The sequence below is a fragment of the Microtus ochrogaster genome, linkage group LG4, assembly GCF_000317375.1.
Source record: "Microtus ochrogaster isolate Prairie Vole_2 linkage group LG4, MicOch1.0, whole genome shotgun sequence".
Classification (NCBI taxonomy): Eukaryota; Metazoa; Chordata; class Mammalia; order Rodentia; family Cricetidae; genus Microtus; species Microtus ochrogaster.
The window spans coordinates 48,135,001-48,155,784 of record NC_022030.1 but is presented as its reverse complement, the minus strand read 5'-3'; the positions used below and the strand labels follow the sequence as shown (position 1 = coordinate 48,155,784).

The 20,784-nt window shown below is 37.6% G+C and overlaps 1 protein-coding gene across 4 annotated transcripts in view; it reads right to left on the bottom strand.

Moving 5' to 3' along the window:
• The window catches only part of Raph1 (Ras association (RalGDS/AF-6) and pleckstrin homology domains 1), an 85,844-nt gene that overhangs the window by 49,328 nt on the left and 15,732 nt on the right, over window positions 1-20,784 (bottom strand). For all 4 annotated transcript variants that reach the window (XR_003378174.1, XM_026786161.1, XM_026786160.1 and 1 more), the window contains exons 2-4: window positions 12,173-12,292; window positions 5,883-5,988; window positions 4,019-4,533 (exon numbers count right to left, since the gene is read on the bottom strand). Coding sequence is in view for 3 of the 4 variants with exons in the window: in XM_026786161.1 (XP_026641962.1) it covers window positions 4,019-4,533; window positions 5,883-5,988; window positions 12,173-12,292 (741 nt within the window). In the remaining variant the exon portion in view is untranslated. The remainder of the gene's footprint in view (window positions 1-4,018; window positions 4,534-5,882; window positions 5,989-12,172; window positions 12,293-20,784) is intronic.

Below are 20,784 nucleotides of genomic sequence, written 5' to 3'. Positions count from 1 at the left end.
GTCATTTTATATCCTTAAGAAAGAATATGGTGCTTTTAGGAATGATACAGTTTTTACAGACTAATAATGAATAGCTAGTTCACAGGATTAATACCATCAAAAATTAAAAGTTACCTGAAAAAATTAATACTATTGAAAAGGGTAACATTAATTTGACAGAAAAAACTGAATTCATACTAAGGGTACTGAGAAATTATTTGAAAAACTTCATACTGTTGAATTTGACAATCAAAATTTGTTAAAAAGTTATGATAAACCCAGATGAGGTTTAGATGTTATTTCAGGGGAGAGGCCAAAACTTGAGAAGAAGGAAAATCAAAAGGACTTGAGACTGCCCAAGATCAAATTCTTGGTGAGGGCACTTATGCTGACCCACAGGTTCAAGCTCTTCATGATGAATAAATCTTGTCTCTATGCCACAAAGCAGCTTTAAATGCTTGGGACAGGATTCAAGAATAGGAAAATGAATTGAATCATATACCAGGGTTAAACAGGGCCAAAGAGAACCCTTTAGTGATTTTTTTTTTTTACAAAGGCTAACTAAGGGTGTACAGACCCACTTGCTAGACGAGTACTTATTGAATCTCTGGCTTTTGAAAATGCCAACTTAGAATGCAAAGAGATACTTGCGCTTTTAAAGGTTAGATCAGCACCTATGGATGAATGGATCCTGCATACAATGAACATTGAGACATTTGACTATAAAACTGAATCTTGGGTAGGAGAAGCAATTTCCAAAGGAATGAGAAGACATCAAAATGCCAAATGTTTTAATTGTGATAGACTAGAATATCTGAGAAGGGATTGTAGGCAATGAGCTCCTAGGAATAATATCTCCTCTGGGGATGGCAAGAATGGGAGGACTCAGCCTTCAGGTGTATGTAGAAGGTTTGGCAAAGGCCGACACTGGACCAATGAACACAGAACAAAAGACAGACAAGACAACCTGATACCATCAGGGAAAGACCTTGAAGGGCCTCTCACAGGCCCCCAAAAGTGGTCCAGTCATTCCCAGTCACTGTGGAGGACATGTCTCACTAGGAAAAAAAAAACATCCAGAGCCTTCTGTAAAAGACCATACTGTTCTAGATGATGGCATAAACAGGGAGGATAAATAAAAAGTCCAATAGGAAATAGGAAACCTATATTCTGGCAGACTTCTATAAATTACCAAAGACCAAAGCTAAGAGTACATATAAAATGCATTGTAATTGCTGATTTGATAGACACAGGTGTGAGAGTATCATTACTCCAAAATCTTGGCCTCCAAATTGGCCTCTTCAAGAGGAAGATGTTCAACTACTAGGAATTGGAACCCTATCTCAAGTTAAACAAAGTACGAGATGGGTTGAATGCATACGGCCAGAAGGACAGAGAGGAAAGCTGAGGCCTTATGTGGCTAATATTGCAGTAAATTGATGGGGTCATGACATGCTGCAGCAATGGAATACCCAGATTAACATTCCTGTAGTCCCAGAAACTCTATACACAAAGGTGTATTTGTAAATGTATAGTAAAGGTACTATACATTCAGGCTGTACAAGAACACAAAGTAACTGGCAAACTTTTAGGGGTTCCAACAGACCTACCTTTAAAATTCTTAACTGAGAAACCAATATAGGTTAAGCAATGGCCTCTAGTTGAAGAAAAGCTGCGGGCTTTAGAACAGCTGGTACAAGAGCAACTAGATGCTCACCACATTGAAGAATCAACCAGCTCTTGGAATTTTCCTGCATTTGTTGTACAACAGAAATCTGTTAAATAGGGAATAGTGACAGATCTAAGAGCTGTCCACAAGGCAATTCAACCTATGGGCCCTCTACAGTCTGGAATTCCTCTATCTTCTCTATTACAAAAAAGATGGCCTCTCATAGTTATTAATTTGAAAGATTGTTTCTTCACTATACCTTTACAAGAAAAAGATAGAGAAAAACTTGCCTTCACAGTGTCTACTTATAATAATTCTCAACCTACTATGAGGTATCACTGGACTCCCACATGGAATGCTCAATGTCCCCACTCTGTGCCAATACTTTGGAAATAATACGTAAGCAATTTACTAAGTCTATAATTTACCATTACATGGATGACATTTTGCTATCTGATTCAAACATAGATACTTTAGAAAGAATGTTTTAAGAAGTAAAGAAAGTTTTGCCAAAATGGGGATTACAAATTGCTACTGAAAAAATACAGAGGAGATTCTGTCAATTACCTAGGTTATAGAATAGGTTTACAGAAAATTAGAACACAAAAGGCACAAATTAGGAGAGACCAGTTGCGGACTCTTAATGACTTTCAAAGATTGTTAGGAGACATTTCCCATTTACGACTGGCTATTGGGATGACACCTGATCTAATAATTCATTTAAACAAAACCTTAGATGGTGATAAAGACTTGAATAGTCCCAGAGAATTAACAGCTGAAGCAGAAAAGGAATTGGCAATTGTCAAGGAGAAATTAGAGGCACATGTGCATAGGATGAATCCAAGCCTTAATTGTATTCTAGTCATATTGCCTTTCAGAATTTCTCCTACAGGAATTTTAATGCAGAGGGACAATATTATATTAGATTAGATCTTTTTACCACACAAACCAAGTTAAAAATAAAAAAAAAACTTATGTAGAAAAGTCTCTGAATTAATTATAAAAGGTTTTTATAATTTACTTTGTCAATTAGCAGGTATAGACCCAGCAGAGATTATAGTGTCTTTTACTACTGATGAAATAAAAAAGTTATAGGAAGACAATGAACCATGGAAAAGAGCTTGTGCTAATTTTTTGGAAGAAATAGCAATTATCCCAAAAGTGATAGAGTTAACTTTATAAAGAGAACTTTTTTGTGTGAGTCTACCCCATAATAAATAACCCTCTATTATTCTCAATTCTGAGCTAGTGTGGGATTTCTTTTACGTGTCCATCCTCAGGCACCTACCGAGTAGAGATTAAGTGTACTTCTAAACATCCTACAATATCCAGGGCAATCTTTCACAACCAAAATCCATGTAGCCCAAAGTGTCAGTTGTATTTGTTTTGAGAAATCTAAAGGATCAAATTAAGTTCACACTGAGAAACAATCCCAAATCCTAACTTTTTCTTCTCCCTAATGGGCTGCTGAAATACTGGCTGCCAGGCCCTTCTTGCCAGAGACTGGTAGAAGCTTCTCTGCAGAAAGTTAGTGGTTGAGGAAAAAGACATAAATAATCCTACATAAGAGACTAGGAAGAAAATGAATTTTAAGAGGGAAGATATGCATAGATTACCTCTGTTCAAACTAACCAAGATTAAATCAATTGTGGTAAATGAGAGCTGAAATAATGATAAACACAGAGAAAATGAAGTAGTTTTGTTGTTTTTAAAAGCAAACTGTTATCCCTTAAAAGAAAGTAAGAAATATACAGTTTTGCAGCAAAGTTCAAGTGTATAGTCATTATAATAAGAGCACTGAGTGTAGTACTGAGTGTATAGTAGGAGGGCTGGGGGTTTAGCTCGGTGATAAGCATGTGTAAGTGTTTGCCTAGCACATGTACGGACCTAGGTTTGTTCTTGAAGACCACAAATAATAAAGTAAATAAACAATAACTAAAAGTGAGAAACGGGAAAAGAAGGGAGAACTAGAAAGGATGGAACAGGAGTAGAGAAGTGAACTGTGTTGTCCAAAGACAAGCTATAGTCTCACACAGAAGGGGAGAAAAGAGAGAGAGAGATACAGTGATCTAAGTGTGGATTTAATGATTCATTTTTTAATCACATTAAATAACTGGCATTAATTCAAAGGTTCTAACAAGTTAGAAGACAGAAAGAAGACTCTAAACCTCTTCTAACTTAACTTCATGACACTACCCTGACTGGTGATGTAGTTCTTCTGTGGCCTTATTAGGCTGAGAATTACTTTTGATAAACTTTTATGTTAAAGAAGAAAGTCAGTTTAAAAACAAAAAAAGACAAAAAAAACCCACTCATTTCTCCATATTTTAAAGTCAAAAATAACAGAGGAAGTAAATTCCATCTATTTACCTCAGTAACTGGCTGTCCCTGATGTGTTGTCAAATCCAGTTCTTGAGGGCGCACCACTTTGTCAATATCCAAAGAATCCATGCTAGAAGCTGCAGAAGTGATGCTCGAACGGGAGGAGTTACTAACAGAGTGCACTTCAACATCATTCACAGTGCCAGCTGATGCAATCCTTCTGTGCTGATTCGTCATTGAAGGTTTAGAATCTTCTACTACAGATTGCTGAGCGGCTTCATCCATGCTCAAGGAAGCCTGTTCTAATTGTGCAGTGATGTCGTCCAGGGAGTAGTTAGCATGAGAAGGTTTAGTAGTTGTTCTATTAGAAGAAGATGATACTCCTACTCCTCTCAGAGAGCCATGTTTCGACGTATGCCGGCTAGGTAGCTTCTGAGTGACTTTTGGTTCTGTGACTTGACGCTTACTATTTCCTGAGCCAATACTGCTGAGCTCCTGTTCTATGGAGCAGAGATCAGCCATCAGGGCATCCAGATCCACAGTCTCTCCCTGATTCAGAGCTTCTACAAAGAAGATATAAGTTTCCAGAACATAATCAATATCTATACATCCTACGATAAATTAGTCATAGGCAGTAGAAAAAAGCAAAAGAACACATTTCATTGGGTCTAAAACCAATAAAATAAAGCACTTGGTTGGTTTTGTTTTAAATTTTAAGAGAATTTTTAAAGCAAATAGTCTGTCTTTTAAGATCTCTATTAAGGAAAATAAGGTTGTAAGTTCAAAGACACAATACTGAAAACACCTTGTGCTATGCCATGGTTTTAACCAAATCTCCCAGGTAACTTTGTACTGTTATGCTGGCTAATTTTATGTCAACTTGACACAATCTGAAAGGAGGGAACCTCAATTGAGAGAACACCTCTGCAAGAGCTGGCTTTAGGGCATTTTCTTAATTAGTGATTGATGGAAGAGGGTTCAATCCATTGTGGGTGGTGCCACTCTTGGGTTCATAGTCCTGGGTTCTGTACGAAAGCAGGCTGAGCAAGCCATGGGGAGCATGGCTTCTTTATCAGCTCTTCCCTCCAGGTTCCTGCCTTGTTTGAGTTCCTGTCCTGACTTCCTTCACTAATAGACAATGATATGGAAGTGTAAGCCAAATAACCCTTGGCTTCCCAACTTGCTTTTGGACTTGGTGTTTCATTGCAGTAATAGAAACCCTAACAAAAAAGCTATTAATATCGTCAGTGTCCAGGTAGATAAAATACTGCCAAGAGAGAGAAGAGCATAAAAGTAAAAAAACTTAGAACATTTATTCCAAACACTAAGAAGTGGCTAGGTACACTAAAGAAAGGTCACACCAGCTGATTTAAAATTACTAAAAACAATTTTCTTTGAACTTTAATCCAGTCAGAAAGCAATGTAATCAAATTGATGTGGGCTTTCTCATTAGCATACACAATATCAAGTATTAAATATAAGACAAGAAAACTATTTGTTATGTTCTAGTTGCTTTTTTCTTCTGGAACTCTTCCAGTTAATTTGAATTAATATGCACAAATCAACAACAGAATCCAGGATAGAAAGAAAGATGGCTCAGTGGCTAAGAACATGTGCTCTTTTTCTGGATGACCTGAGTTTAATTCCTAGCACCCACACTAGATGGTTCACAACTACAACTACCTATAACTCTAGCTCTAAAAGGATCTGACACTTCTGGCTTCTGCAAGGACCAGCACTCATGTGCATAGCTCCCCCACACAAAACACACTAATTTTAAAAAGGAGAAACAAAACCCAGCCAAGTTATGTATATAATTTTTATACTGTTTTATATTTAGAACTGCATTTCTATCATTTCTGTATTACAGAACTCAGTATATTATCTTAAACTTTCCTTAATCAAATCTTACCATTCAAGTTGTATATGGAGAAGCGGTAAGAAAAGTTGGCCATGTTTGTTTCCTGGCGAAGAGGAGATCTTTTCACTGGTTCTTTAGGCTTGTCGGAATCCAAACTCTTTTAAAAAACGAAAGTTTAACAAGTAACATTAATATGAAATTCCATTACACAAAAAGATTAGAGAAGTGCCATACTGTTCATCATCAAAGGAATTCAGGAAAAGAATTCAAGCAGGTTAGGAGCTGAGGCAGAGGCCATGGAGGAGCGCTGCTTACTGACTTGTTCCCCATGGTTTGTTCAGCCTGCTTTCTGTCTTTCTTTCCTTTCCTTTTTTTTTTGTTTTTTGTTTTTTGTTTTGTTTTGTTTTTCGAGACAGAGTTTCTCTGTAGCGTTGGAACTAGCTCTTGTAGACCAGGCTGGCCTCGAAATCACAGAGATCCATCTGCCTCTGCCTCCCAAGTGTTGGGATTAAATGCATGCGCCACCACTGCCTGGCCAACCTGCTTTCTTTTAGAACTCAGGACCACCAGGCTAGGGTTAGCACCACAATGGGTTGGGCCCTCCCCCAACAATCACTAAGAAAATCACTAAGCAAGCCTGCAGGCTTGCTTGCTGCCTCATCTTATGGAAGCATTTTCTTAATTACGTTTCCTTCCTCTCAGAACATTTTAGCATGTGTCAAATTGACATAAAACTATCCAGCACAGCCGGGCGATGGTGGCGCACGCCTTTAATCCCAGCACTCGGGAGGCAGAGGCAGGCGGATCTCTGTGAGTTCGAGACCAGCCTGGTCTACAGAGCTAGTTCCAGGACAGGCTCCAAAGAAACAGAGAAACCCTGTCTCGAAAAACCAGAAAAAAAAAAAAAAAATTATCCAGCACACATATTAACAAAGCCAAAATTTTTTCTAAATGATAGCCTCAAGAAAGAAAAAAAAAAAACTGATTTTCATTAGCTATCTCTCATTTCTAAATACTTACTTACTTTTAAGATACCTGAGACTCAGAACTATCACAGTTCAGAGTAAATACCTTTTCAAATACATTTTTTAGTCAATGACATCATTCTATATAAATTCGTTGTGAAATAATCTAAGTATATGAATATGGACATGGCAAAGAACCATGAAGGAAGTTTTGTGATCTCTTTCATTAAATGGTTCTATTTTTGATCTATCATAGCCTCATCCATACCTAAAGGCAAAATACAATCTTGAACTTCTTTCATCCACTCACCCACTCACGACTGAACCTAAGGCCTTGTGCATAGCAGACGCTCAGGTCTATCACTTAGATTATACTTCTAGCACTTACCATCTTCTTACCATAATACTCTTCACCTGTAGCCCCTCTCCAATAAGGAAAAGATATCTAAATAGAAAATTACAACAATAACAAAGAAAAAAGAGAAGAGAAGAGGAGGAAAAGGAATTAAACTACTTAAAGTTACAATAGAAAGAAAAGTTAGAATGGTCTTTTACAGCTAGTTTCTATATAATGTCCTATCAAATAAGCTTCAAGTTTTAAAAAAGAACTTCAGTGTTGGGTGTGGTGGTGGTGTATGCCTTTAGTCTCAACACTTTGGAGGCAGAGGCAGGATAATCTCTGCATAGTCTACATAGCAAGTCCCAGGACACCTAGGGCTACACAGGGAAACCTTGTTCCAAAAACAAAAACAACAAAAAGAACTTCATGTATTCTATTTATAGAATCATAAAGTTACATTAGAATGCTATTTTTATTATTTATATAGTTCAAGATTTTGATAATTCATATAAATAGTGTCCATCTTGTTTTTATTGTTGTTTTTGTTTTAGACAGTCTCTTCTGTACACCAGGCCTGCCTAAAACTAATTATGTAGCAGAAGAGGACCTTTAATGAAGATGCCCTCTAGAATGCCGTGATTATAGCTATATGCTACTATACCTGCATCATGTGGTAATAGGAATGGGTCCTGACCTTGAATGAAGATGCCCTCTAGAATGCTGTGATTATAGCTATATGCTACTATACCTGCATCATGTGGTAACAGGAATGGGTCCTGGTGTCTGAATTGTTAGGGAAGCAAGCTATGAAAAAAGCTACACTCCCAGACTCCATTCTGTTTTACTTTTATTTTATGTATATGAGTATTTTGACTGAATGTGTGTAAATGTATCATGCGTGTATACAGTACCTGTGGAGACTAGAGAGGCAGTTGTATCACCTAGAACTGGAATTACAGTTATAAGCTGCCATTTGGGTGCTGAGAAATAAACCTGTGTCCTCTGCAAGAACAGCCAGTATTCTTGGTCAGTAAGCCATTTCTCTAGTTCTTCATTCTGTTTTTGAAACTATCAAATCAATGTGATCTACAACCTACTCAGTGTTTTACTTCGAAAATTTAAAAAACAGCTAAGAAATTCTCCTATAACCCCCAAATTTAATTCTTCAGAAGCAATTTTAATTACTCCTTTCAATAGAGTTGAAGGGAGAAATATTTCCTATAAAATAACATGCCTGTAACTGAAGCCCTATGAAAAGTCAACCTCTTTCCAGTTCAAATGAATGAACATGTATTTTAATTACCTGTCCATGGTGCTGAGGCAACAAAGGTCATATAGGGAAACACTCCGTAGGTTAAGAAATTGGTAATAAAACATGGTAAATTTTAACCCTCGGGGAGGTAGCTAAGAATTTACAAAAACCTACAGATCCTTTCTCAGGAAAAAAGGCCAACATACAATTTTTTAACCACTATTTTAGAAGAATCATCAACTACTTAAATCTTAAGTTTGATTAACCAGTAATACTGAATATATGCAGATAATCCTGTAGTGAACTAAGTAATAAAATAAGTCTAAGTATATACATGACCATGGCAACTCTTATAAGAAAAACATTTAATTGGGGTGGCTTTCTTATAGTTTTAGAGGTTCAATCCTTTATCATTATGGCAGGGAGCATGGCAGAGTACCGGAGAAGGAGCTAAGAGTTCTATACCTTATGGGCAACAAGAAGTCGACTAACACACTTGGTGGTATCCTGAACATAGGAATCTGTTGACAGAAGATTCCTATGACAATGGTGCCACAGCCATTCAGTCCCAAAGAATCACACAGAGACTTATATTAATTATAAACTGCTTGGCTTATTAGTTCAGGCTTTATTATTAACTAGCTCTTACAGCTTAACTTATAATTTTTGTCTATGTTTAGCCACGTGACTTGGTACCTTTGCTCAGCAAAGCATTGAGGTATTCCCTTATTGCTTCCTCTAAGTCTGGCTGGTGACTGTGTCTCTGCCTTTCCTCTTCCCAGAATTCTCTTAGTCTGGTCGCCCTGCCTATACTTCCTACTATACTGGCCAATCAGCATTTTATTAAACTAATACAAATGACAAATCTTTACAGTGTATAAGAGGACTATCATACAGCAGGAATCCTCAAAGCTCACCCCCACAGTAACATACTTCCTCCAAGGCCAGACCCACTCCAAGAAAGCCATATCCCCTAATATTGCCACTCCCTATGAGATTATGGAAGCCTATTACATTCAAACTACACATTCCACTCCCTGGTCACCAAAAGCTTGTAACAATATCATAATACAAAATACATTTAGTCTAAACTTCAAAAGTCCCCATAGTTTATCACAGCCTCAACAATGTTTTAGAGTCCAAAGTCTCTTCTGAGATTCATGCATCTTTTAATTATAATCTCCTATAAAAATCAAAATCAAAAAGCAGATTACATAATTCCATCCTATAATGGCACAGGAATTTAGAGTTTGCCCAGCTGGTTTGGGGTCTTGTTTTGGTCCCATGTTTCCTCATTATGCTCCCTTCCCTGCATTTTGGAATGATAATGTATATACATAGAGCATAGTGAGGAAACACTGGACCAAAACAAGACCCAAAACCAGCTGGGCAAATTCTAAATTCTGCTTTTCCATGTCTGATGTCAAAGTACTCTTCAAATCTCCAACTTCTTTCAGCTTTGTTGACAGCAACACACTTCATTCTCTTGTGCTGGTTCTAACTATGTAACTAACACTCCCTGTTAATAGCTCTCTTCAGCAGGTATCCCACTGTCCTGGCACCTCTAACACCTTGGGGTCTCCAAGGCAATCCAGGTTTCAACTTCACAGCTTCACACAATGGTCTCTCTACTAGGCCTCATTCAGGGATACCTGACACATTCCTGACCTCAGAGGCTTTCTTTAGGTATGGAGGCATACCCCTTTTTTCTATCCTTAATTCTAAAACTAGAACCATGTGGCTGAAACTGCCAAGTTCTGCTGCTTGCTGGGGCTGGAACATGCCCCCCTTGTTCAATTACATCTTCACCAGCTTTCTTTCCTTTACTGCCTAAGTCTGGCTGTCCTGAAACTTATTCTTTAGACTAGGCTGTCCTCAAACTCAAAGACTACCTGCCCGGTGTCCCCTTTCCTCCAGCAAGGCTGGACCACTCATTCAAACTATAACCTCTCCAAAAGAGCTACAGACTAGGGTCCAAGTATTTTAAACCCAAGCAGTTGGGCACAACTGTGAGGGGTTTCCTTGATTGAATTATGAGGTGGTAAGACATACCCTAAATCTGGGCCACACCTTCTGGTGGCAGCCCACTTAAAAGGATTTGGAATAAAAAAAACTTTTGCTTTTTGCCTGCTTGCCCATCCTCTCTGTAGTATCTACCTTTCAAACTGATCCACAGCTAAGAAGGAAGTTAGAACTTTAAGCCTTCATTTTATTTTCCCATTAGTTATGGAATTTTATACTTATGCATTCCCAAAGAAATTATTTAAACATAAGTAAGTTTTAACAGTCTCATTATTATGAAATTAAATTTATTTTAATAAATATGACCATCTTTATTATTACATACAGTACATTAACCAGGGAAGTAAAAACCCCATTTTTTTTTTTATTCTATAAAGTGTCCTGGCATAGGGGATAATGGCTTAGCAAGTAAAATGCGTGCCATGAAAACCTGGGCCCTAAATTCAATCCCAGGGATCCACATAAAGGTAGGAGGGACTCCACAAAGTTTACCCTAATGTCCACACGCAAACTGTGGCATGCATGCACGCGCCCCTCCCCCTCACACATACACACAATATAACAAAAATTTAAAAACTAAGACCTATGATCCAAAACAAATGAACAAACGGACACCATGATGTCCCATGCCTATAATCTCAACATTTGGGCAGTAGATATAACAAGATTGGCAGCTCAAGGTCATCCCTGAAATCAAGTTATATGTCAAGTCCAAGATCAACCTGAGCTACATGAGATGCTATCTCAAAAACTAACCAACCAACCACTCACCACCACACTCAATCCACAATCCAACAAAACAAAGCAAAAACCAAACTAAAACAGAAACTTTAGAACAATTTTAAATGTAGCCTGGAATGAACTTTTGTCAGTATTTTGAAACTATGAGCAAGAAAATATGAACAATATATGTCATAAGGTGTATTTAAATTTGTTACAGAACAAAATATGTCAAAATTTAAATTTTTAAACTTTAGACTTTAAAATTGTTTTAGCTTACAATTCAAATTTATGAAAGAGTTATTAAATTCTCTCTCACATTAACAGAAACCCTGTTAAAAAATTGTTTTTTTTAAAACCTTAGAATATTCATAGAAAAGGGGCTAGGGAGATGGGTCAGTTGGTAAAGCACTTGCAAGCATTTGACTCTCAAACCCAAATCTAAATGGTGGGCACTTGTAATCCTAGCCCTGGGTAGGCAGATTTAGGAAGATTGCCCAGTTCTAACCTAATTGGTAAGCATTATGCCAAGGAAAGACCTACCTCATCTGGCGACTTCCTCTTAAGGAAACCATACCCACACTGCCTCCCTACCTTCTTCTGAGCACCTTTCCTCCCATCCTGTCCTGGTGCTTACACCTATATTAAACTTATCTTTAATGAACATCTTTAACTCTGCTTCACTAAAAGGGGGATACTCAGAGAGAAAAAAGAGGAGAGAGAATAGGACCCTATACTTCAAAGAAGTAGTGGCCTTCCAAGGAAGAAGCCCTGAGGGTATCCTCTGGTCTCTACCTTGCATGTACACGTTCACACAGATAAACACACATATCACACATACATTCTCACATAAGCATATACAAATAATAACCACAGATCATAGTATCTTGTAAAGTTTCTATTCCTCTACCTGTTAATGTTTTTTTTTCTGTAACCAGCATTTTAAAATTTAGCTTGCACTCATATCTTTTGTTTGTACATTAAGCTTTACACATGTAGTGATAGCTTCAAATCTTCAACCAGTTTTTTCAATAATCCTAACCTGAGTAAGTTTGTCCAGTTCCCCAAGCCAGGCTCCAAACATTTTATCCAGGTCCTGATCTTCCTTGTCACTGTCTTCTTCAGCACCATGGTCAATTTCTTCATCTGATAATTGCTCCATCTGAAATACAGGCATCTGTGTTGAATGAGCAGTTACAACTTTATCTTAAAAATTATTCAGGACAAGGTATGACACATGATGTGATTCTCTGAAATCAAATCTTCAAAACTAGACTATAACATAAAAAAATAAAAATGATTAACAAAGACAATCTTGACAAACAGAATGAGGAAGGAAGCCTCAGTTCAAGGAACAGATGAGCCTAGGAGTTCAGTTCCCTACAGAAGGGAAACTATCAAATATGACTAGATTCACAAACAACAATTTTCAAAGTACACACTAGCAGAAAGTACAACTGTAGTGTCAATCTCTGTGCTGAATGGCTCTGTAATACTCCAAATATAGTTTCAAAGACTTCACACAGAATTCCACAAATATTAGACTAGATATCTTACAGAATATGTTAAAGTTTCACTTAAGTTCCCTGATCTGTCACATGAGGACAGCTATGTTCTGAACATACTGAACCTCAAATCATGCACCGACATGCAAAGCTACTGAAGCTATAATAAAGTCCACAGACAGTGGCAGGCAAACAAAGCTCTGCAAAACCCTGGCCTTCAGGGACCTCCCCTCACCATTTCCTGCTTCCTCACTCCTTCAGTTTTATAGACTCAACTGTCTTACTCATTGGAACATACACACTTGTTCCAACCTCCAGTCTTTGCAATGTCAGCTCTCCTACCTGGAACTCTTTCCTCCAGATACGTGCAGGTTTGTGCCCTTGCTTCTTTCAAGTGAGCATCCCATCAAAATAGCACTCCGTCCTTGTTACATTCTGTCCCTTGTAGGGTTTTAGTTTTCTTCATAAAACTGTTTTGTTTTTAAGAGGGAGTGTAGAGTTTTTCGATGTAGTACTAGCCATCCTAGAATTCTAGGTAGACCAGGCTGGAATTGAACTCACAGAGGTCCACCTGCCTCTGCTTCTGAGCACTAGGATTAAAGATGGGCACAATCATACTCGCCTTCTTCGTAGTACTTCATTTATTTATTTATTACAACACAACTGCTGTTTCCCCTCTTTCCTCTCCCCCGAGTTCCTCCCTCATCACTTCCCCTCAATCCCCCATCCACTCCTTCTGTTTCTTTTCAGAGAAAGGCAGACCTCCCATGGATATCAACCAAACATGCCATACCAAGTTGAAACCCAGACAAGGCAACAACCCACTATAAGAATAAGAATCCCAAGAGCTGGCACAGGAATCAGAGATAGACCCTATGCCTACTGTTAGAGGAGTCCCACAAGAAGACCAAGCTATACAACTGTAATAGCTATACATAGTGCCTAGGTCAGTCCTAATCAGGCTCCCTGGTTATTAGTTCAGTCTTTGTGACTCCTATAAACTCAGGTTAGTTGATTCTGTGGGTTTTCTCGTGTGTCTTCATAGTACTCTTAACCACATTTATCCTTTCTCTTCTCCACTGGAAGGAAAGATCTCTAAGAGTAAGGGTTTATTTCCTTCTGTATTTAAATACTTTGAGTGGTTTGGGTCATAGTTGTGTCACTGTCATTAAGTATCTGTTTAATAAATAAGTATTTAAACACACACACAGTTTTTTAAAGGTCCCTAAGAACTTAAGACCAAAGACCACAAAATAAATATTATTATACAAATAATAAAGAATCTAAATAAACCCTGAGTACTAGTCCTTCAAAACCAGGTAGGTAGTTCATAAAGAACTCCTTATTTGAGGCTGGATAAATGGCTCAGGAGTTAAAACCTAGATTCCATAGCCAGCCGCTCACAGCTGCTTATAACTCCAATTCCAAGGAATCTGATGCCCTCTTCTGGTTTCTACATGTATTGCATATACACAGTCCACAAGCATAAGTTCAGGTATATAATAATAACATAAATAAGTGAGTAACTTCTATCTTCTTGCCTCTGCTTCCTGAGTGTTGGGATTTACAAGTGTGCACATTAGACTTTATGGGGTGCAGGAGATGGAATCAATGATTTTATGCATCATAGGCAAGCACTATACCAATCAAACAACATTCCCAGCTAACATTACACTAATTATTTAAGACTTTATTCAATTGTAAATGAAGAAAATTGGGCCAAGAAAAATCAAGTAACTTTCCCAAGCTTAGTAACAGTAAATAAAAGTGCAAAAATCTGTATGACTTATTTTCTATATTCATGATTATTGATTATTGTAGGTTGTTTTTACTGGCCACCATGTATATAGGGAAGTTTGACAAGAGTAAAACAATTTAAATATCACATTTTTATTCATTTTTTTAAAATAGCATTGACTGGGTAGCTGTCAAATGCAAGGCACTATGCCAAGACACAAGCTCAGCTAAAATCCATTCCTAGGGATCCCTTTTGTACTGGCATGAGGAATGTAAAGTCAGAGGACAACTTTTGGGAATTGCTTCTCTCTTCCCAACATATATAAGTCCCAAAGATCAAACTCAGGTTGTTCAGTTTAGTAGCAGGTACCCCGCAGTCACATTTCACTGTATTTTAATAAATAAAGCTTGCCTGAAGATCAGAATATAAAATAGCACACTAGTAATGATGGGGAAGAGTCTTCTGTTTTGTGTTAATTTCATTGGTTGAATAAAGAGACTGTCTCAGCCCTTTAATAGGACAGAAAATTAGGTAGGCGGAGTAAACAGAACAGAATGCTGGGAGAAAGAAGCTGAGTCAGGAAGTCACCATGATTCTTCCACTCCAGACAAACGCAGGTTAAGATCTTCCCTGGTAAGCCACCTCGTGGGCTACACAGATTATTAGAAATGGGTTAGATCAGTATGTAAGAGCTAGTCAATAAGAGGCTAGAACTAATGGGCCAAGCAGTGTTTAAATGAATACAGTTTCCGTGTAATTATTTCGGGTAAAGCTAGCCGGGAGCTGGCCAGGAGGGAAGCAGCCCCGCTGCTCTAATTTCAACAACTAGTCAGGCATATAGGCCAGGGAATGGTTGCACATACCTTTAATCATAGCAGCCACACCAGTTAGCCAAAGAGGCTGGATGGTGGTGGTGCATGCCTTTAACCCCAGCACTAGAGAGGAATGTAAGGCAGAATGAGACAAGAACTCACTCTCTTTCAGTCTGAAGATTTCATAGAGGTAAGAGCTCTCTAGTGACTTGGCTGCTTTGTTTTTCTGATTTTCAGGTTGAACCCCAATATCTGTCTCTGGGATTTTAGTATTTGTGCTGCACACCCTTTCATCTTGCTGGCCCCATCAAGGATTGAAAAAAAAGGAAGGAAGGAAGGAAGGAAGGAAGGAAGGAAGGAGGAAGGAAGGAGACAAACGAAGAAAGAGGGGAAAAAGGAAGAAGAAACAAAAAAGAGAAACAAAGAAAGAATCAAAACAAAGTAGACTAGCAATATATCATTGTTATATACTAGGCAGTAAATAACTGCGCTAAATTATTAAAAGTCAAAAATTATAGTATATAGTAAACTCAACTGCACTCAGTCTATAGCCAGAAAACTTTGTGGAACTATTAAGAAGCTCCTCTGTATCGCGCACACACACGTGTGTGTGTGTGTGTGTGTGTGTGTGTGTGTGTGTGTGTGTATGGAATGTGTATGGCTGCCACCCTCACAATATCATAGATAACATCACTAGTGATGCAGCAGAATGCCTAGCTAGTTAAAAACAAGAAAAAATAGGACTGAAGAGTGGCCCAGCTATTAAAGGCTAGGCTCACAACCAAAAATAAAAGAACAAGAAAAAAAAATGTTTCAATAAAATAATCAGCTGAGCAAACAAACAACAGCAATTCCCCACCAATCCCAGAAAACAGTTGAGTGAGGTTACCCATACAATATTCTTCTGGGTCTAGAACGTTCAATGTGCAAAACTTGTATGAGAAGCTTCTACATTTAATATTTATGGCATATTTTCTATGTGCCAGATACCATAAAACAGATGGACACAATGATGTTTAATCTCGTTATATCTACCTAGTAGGGGGGAAAACCAACAATAATAAAAAGTGCTATATATAAGGCTACGTATGTTGAGTAAGATCTTAACTTAGTTTGAGAAGGCAAGAGGAAAGGGATGACACTTGAGTGAGACAGAAGACAATGTACAAGGAAGAGATGGATAAGGATGTTTTAGGCAAAAGAATTACTGTATATAAGAGTAGAAAGGCATGAGAAAAAAAGACATGTGAATTCTAAGTGGCTTGGTATTCTTGTGGTGCAGTATAAACTCATGGAGGAAACGGAGGCTGGGGATGAGGAAATGCAAAACAATACACTATATGAAAGAGTTAGATGCTTATCCTGTAGTGCAATGTTTTCCTTGCTGTGGTCTGTTCACTGTATACATCAAAAGTACCTGGGAGTATATGTTGTTTAAATGTCAGGGTTGTTTGTTTGAGTAGGAGCTGGGAACTGAATTCAGCTTTTCTGGAGGAGCAGAAAGTATTCTAAAGAACCGAGCCATCTTTCCAGTTCACTAAGAGACAGAATATAAATGACCTAACTTATGTCAAGGAGGTAGGACATTTTAAAGAAACTCCTCCGCGTATTATGTTCTCTAAAGTTTGTCAACTACAGTATAAATGACTGTGTTATCACAGCTACTAGGAAGATTTTAGAACAAGTGATGCAGTCTTATGCAATTGCAATTAGCTTAAAGGCTGAACAAACTAGAATACTATTCTAGTATGCTATAAAAAATAAGGGATCATAAGGATAAAAAAGTTACTGGTAACCACTTATTTCTCTTCTATTACAACAGAATTGTTTTTAATCACTTATTTAGACAATTTTAGCTCTTTGTTTCAAGTTACTTTTCATCAGCTTTCTCACAAAAATAGTTTGTTGAAATATTTCCTAAACTGTTCTAATATTATAAGTAATTCTAAAGCAAACTTCAGTATATAGTATGTGAAGACTTTCAGGATCAAGGAATGCCTCCAACTATGCAAGATACAGCTGCAATAACACTCCAAGGTATTTACCCAAAGGAGACTTCAAATCATTGTCAGAGATACTTGCACGTCAATGTTTATTGCAGCACTGTTCAGAATAGTTAAGTCTGCAGCCAATCAAGGTGCATTGACATGGGAGTGTCACATATCAATCTGTTGCTTTCCTTGGTTAATTAAGAAAGAAACTGCTTGGCCTGATAGGTTAGAACATAGGTGGGTGGAGTAAACAGAACAGAATGCTGGGAGGAAGAGGAAGTGAGGCAGATGCCATGCCTCTTCTCCCCAGGGCAGACGCAATGGAGCCAGCACCAGGTCTTAAGTGCTGAATCTTTCCCGGTAAGACACAGACTATTAGAAATGGGTAAAGCAAGATATGAGAGTTAGCCAAGAAGAGGCTAGAAACTAATGGGCCAAGCAGTGTTTAAATGAATACAATTTGTGTGTTGTTATTTCAGGGCATAAGCTAGCCAGGCGGCCAGGGGCAGGGCGGCAGGAACTCAGCCTGCAGCTCCTTCTACAGTGCATAACAAAACGGATAAAGAAAATGTAACATACAAATAGGATGGATTTTTCTCACCTGTAAAGAACGATGAAATTATGTGATTTGCAGGATGTAACTGGAAACAATCATATTAAGTAAATTAATCCAGTCTCTCAGAAAGACAAAAGCATTTATTTTCTCATGTGAGTCTAGATTTTAATTTATATAAAAATATAAAATCATTTTTATATATGATGTGGAAGTAGACATAAACTGTTCAAGGGAACATACGGATTCTCAAGTAAGAAGAGAAGAAGGTAAAAAAGGGAATATGCTCAGAGGCTTTAATATGCTCAATATGCAATATACATTATGAACACACATGTTCTTATGTAAAATAGCAGCATGTACAGTGGAAAAAATTTTAAGGAATTTTGTGTAAAGGAGTACAATGTCTGCAATGTCGTTTTCCTAAGATGGAAGGAGAAAGGTGTGTGTGTGTGTGTGTATGTGTGTGTGTTTGTGTGTGTGTGTTGTGTATGGTGGAGAATACTCTAGTGGGTAGATGGGGAATAAGAAATGACAACTAAGCAAAATGTAAACGGCAAGTGGATCTGAGGGGAAAGCCCACACTTTTGTGATATTACCACTTCTCCGTAAGTTTGAAATTATATTAAAATAAGCTAAGGAACCAAAAGAAGAAAAGAAAAAAATAAGAGGAACAAGAAAGGGGGGGGTAGTCTTTGTCCTAGGAAGTTATAATTTAGTCGAGAAAGTCAATATACAAAAATTCAGAATAATCTTAAAATAATAAAACATAGGGTACTATTTCTTACTATACTAAGTATATAACTTAGTCTAAGGACTGAAAATAACTGTATAATTCTTTAAAATATGGTTTTAAAATTATATGTACATATGTATTACTTTTCCTAAAGTATTTTCCTGGCTTATTCAATTACCTTTTAAAACATATTCTAACCATGATAATTTAATACAAAGAGAAGCTTGACATATTGGAAAAATAATTCCTCCTCAGATACTTCAAAGAGACAAAGACTCATTTCTAAATCTTACATCAAAAACAAGTAAACAAACAAATCCTACGCAATTAGTCAGGTGTAACGGCGTACGCCTATAATCACAACATTCAGGGGATGTGAAGCTAAAGGACTGCAGTGAGTTTGAGGTCAGCCTGGAGTGAAGATGTCTCAAATCCACATTCACTTCTACGTCTGAGTACCAGATAATTTAGCTGAAGTTGGTTAATGTCACAACTACATCAGGAAAACATCGGAATTTAGTTCCAAATCAAATACCACTACCACTTGCCAAATAGAAAGGCTAAAACATAGGTTTTAGGATTTTTTTTTTTTTAAATGGAGGTTGGAAAGATTGTCTTAGTGATTTAGAGCATGCTCTGTTCTCAGCACCCAAGTCAGTCAGGTGCCCAAGATTGTAACTCAAGCTTCCAAAAAGCCAAAGCCTCTGGCCTCTAAGAATAGCACCTGGCCCCTCACAACAAACACACACACACACACAAACATAAAAACAAACTAGATGTTTAAAACTTTTGTTACCATGAGAACAAAAGGAATAAAAGACTATCCTGGAACTGCCTATTATTCGTTAACATTAGTGTGTCCTGACCTCTTGCGGACATTCAGAGACACTACAGTTGACCAGCTATCCCCTACCTGACAAAGCTTCCAAATGTTCATTTCATTTATCATATAAACTTAAGATGTCTAAGAAAAGCCATTTAAAACTCCTGATAGAAGATGAATTCAATAGTTTCCCATGCAACCAACCAGTCCATCAACTAAAAGTGACACCATTAAATACTCATCAGTATCTGTGTCAGAAGGTTTTCATTTTTGTTTTGAAAAAGCAGAAATATTTATCCTCTAACCCTTTAAAACTTGTACAATTCTGTGAATCTTAATTATATTCACAATGCCACACAGCCTTCCACTACCAAATTTCAAAATAAACTTATAAAGAAGTTTACGCTGAGAAGCCTTGGGAGTTATCAGGCTTCACTACTCCAAGCCGTTGCACACCTCTTGCAGGTATTTATGCCCGCTGCCTGATTCAATTTCAATCCAAGAGGTTGTTTTTCTGCAATATAATTACCTGCAGGACGTTTTCTAAGCACACACTCCTTTTTTCTGCATTTCTATACCCATGCCACATTTTGGTTCAGCTCTTTTTAAAAACAAAAGTGTTAAGATGCTATGCAAGATAAACAAAAAATAGACCCTACTTTGTCTTCAAGGGCCATGAGCTCTGCACCTGCCCACGCCAGTTAGTTCACTGGCCCTGCACAATGTCATGACTATTTGTCTCATTAGCTCCGACACCCACGTAGGTTACAAGCTCTGGAAACATGGAACATAGTAGTTTCCATTTATCACTCTGGAGCAATTATCAGAGAATCATATTCTTTACTGATCTAAAATGTAATATTTCCTCTTTTGCCAAACATTTCCATTTTAAGATGTTTAAAAATTAATATGATGCTAATTTAAGATGACTCAAAGCTAAAAGTACTCTTCTTTAAAAGAAGACCAATTTAACTGGCTATAAGTAAATACTCAAATGAATCAACACATATTAAAATTTATTTCTCTACTAATAGCAGAATGATTAAGAAACACCAGAAAAATTCTACTATACACCACTTGAGCTGAATGTTTCCCCTAAGGGTATTTTAAAAGATGATTTAGCAGTTATGCTAACAGTACTATTACCAGTAAGGGCAAAGCCTGAACTCGAATTGGTTTTGAAAAAGAATCCATTCAAACACAAAATATTAAGAAACCTTATAACACAGGTAAAAAAGTGCTGGCCTCAAAGAACTGAGTTTGATCCTCAGGATTCACACTGTAGAAGGAAAAACCAACTCCCACGAGTTGTTACCTGACCTCCAAACATGCCATGCACCACTGTGTTGGGGGGACATATATGCACACTCATTAATAAATGTATATGGCACCACTGTGTGTGGGGGGCGTATATGCACGCTCATTAATAAATGTATATGGCACCACTGTGTTGGGGGGCATATATGCACACTCATTAATAGATGTATATGGCACCA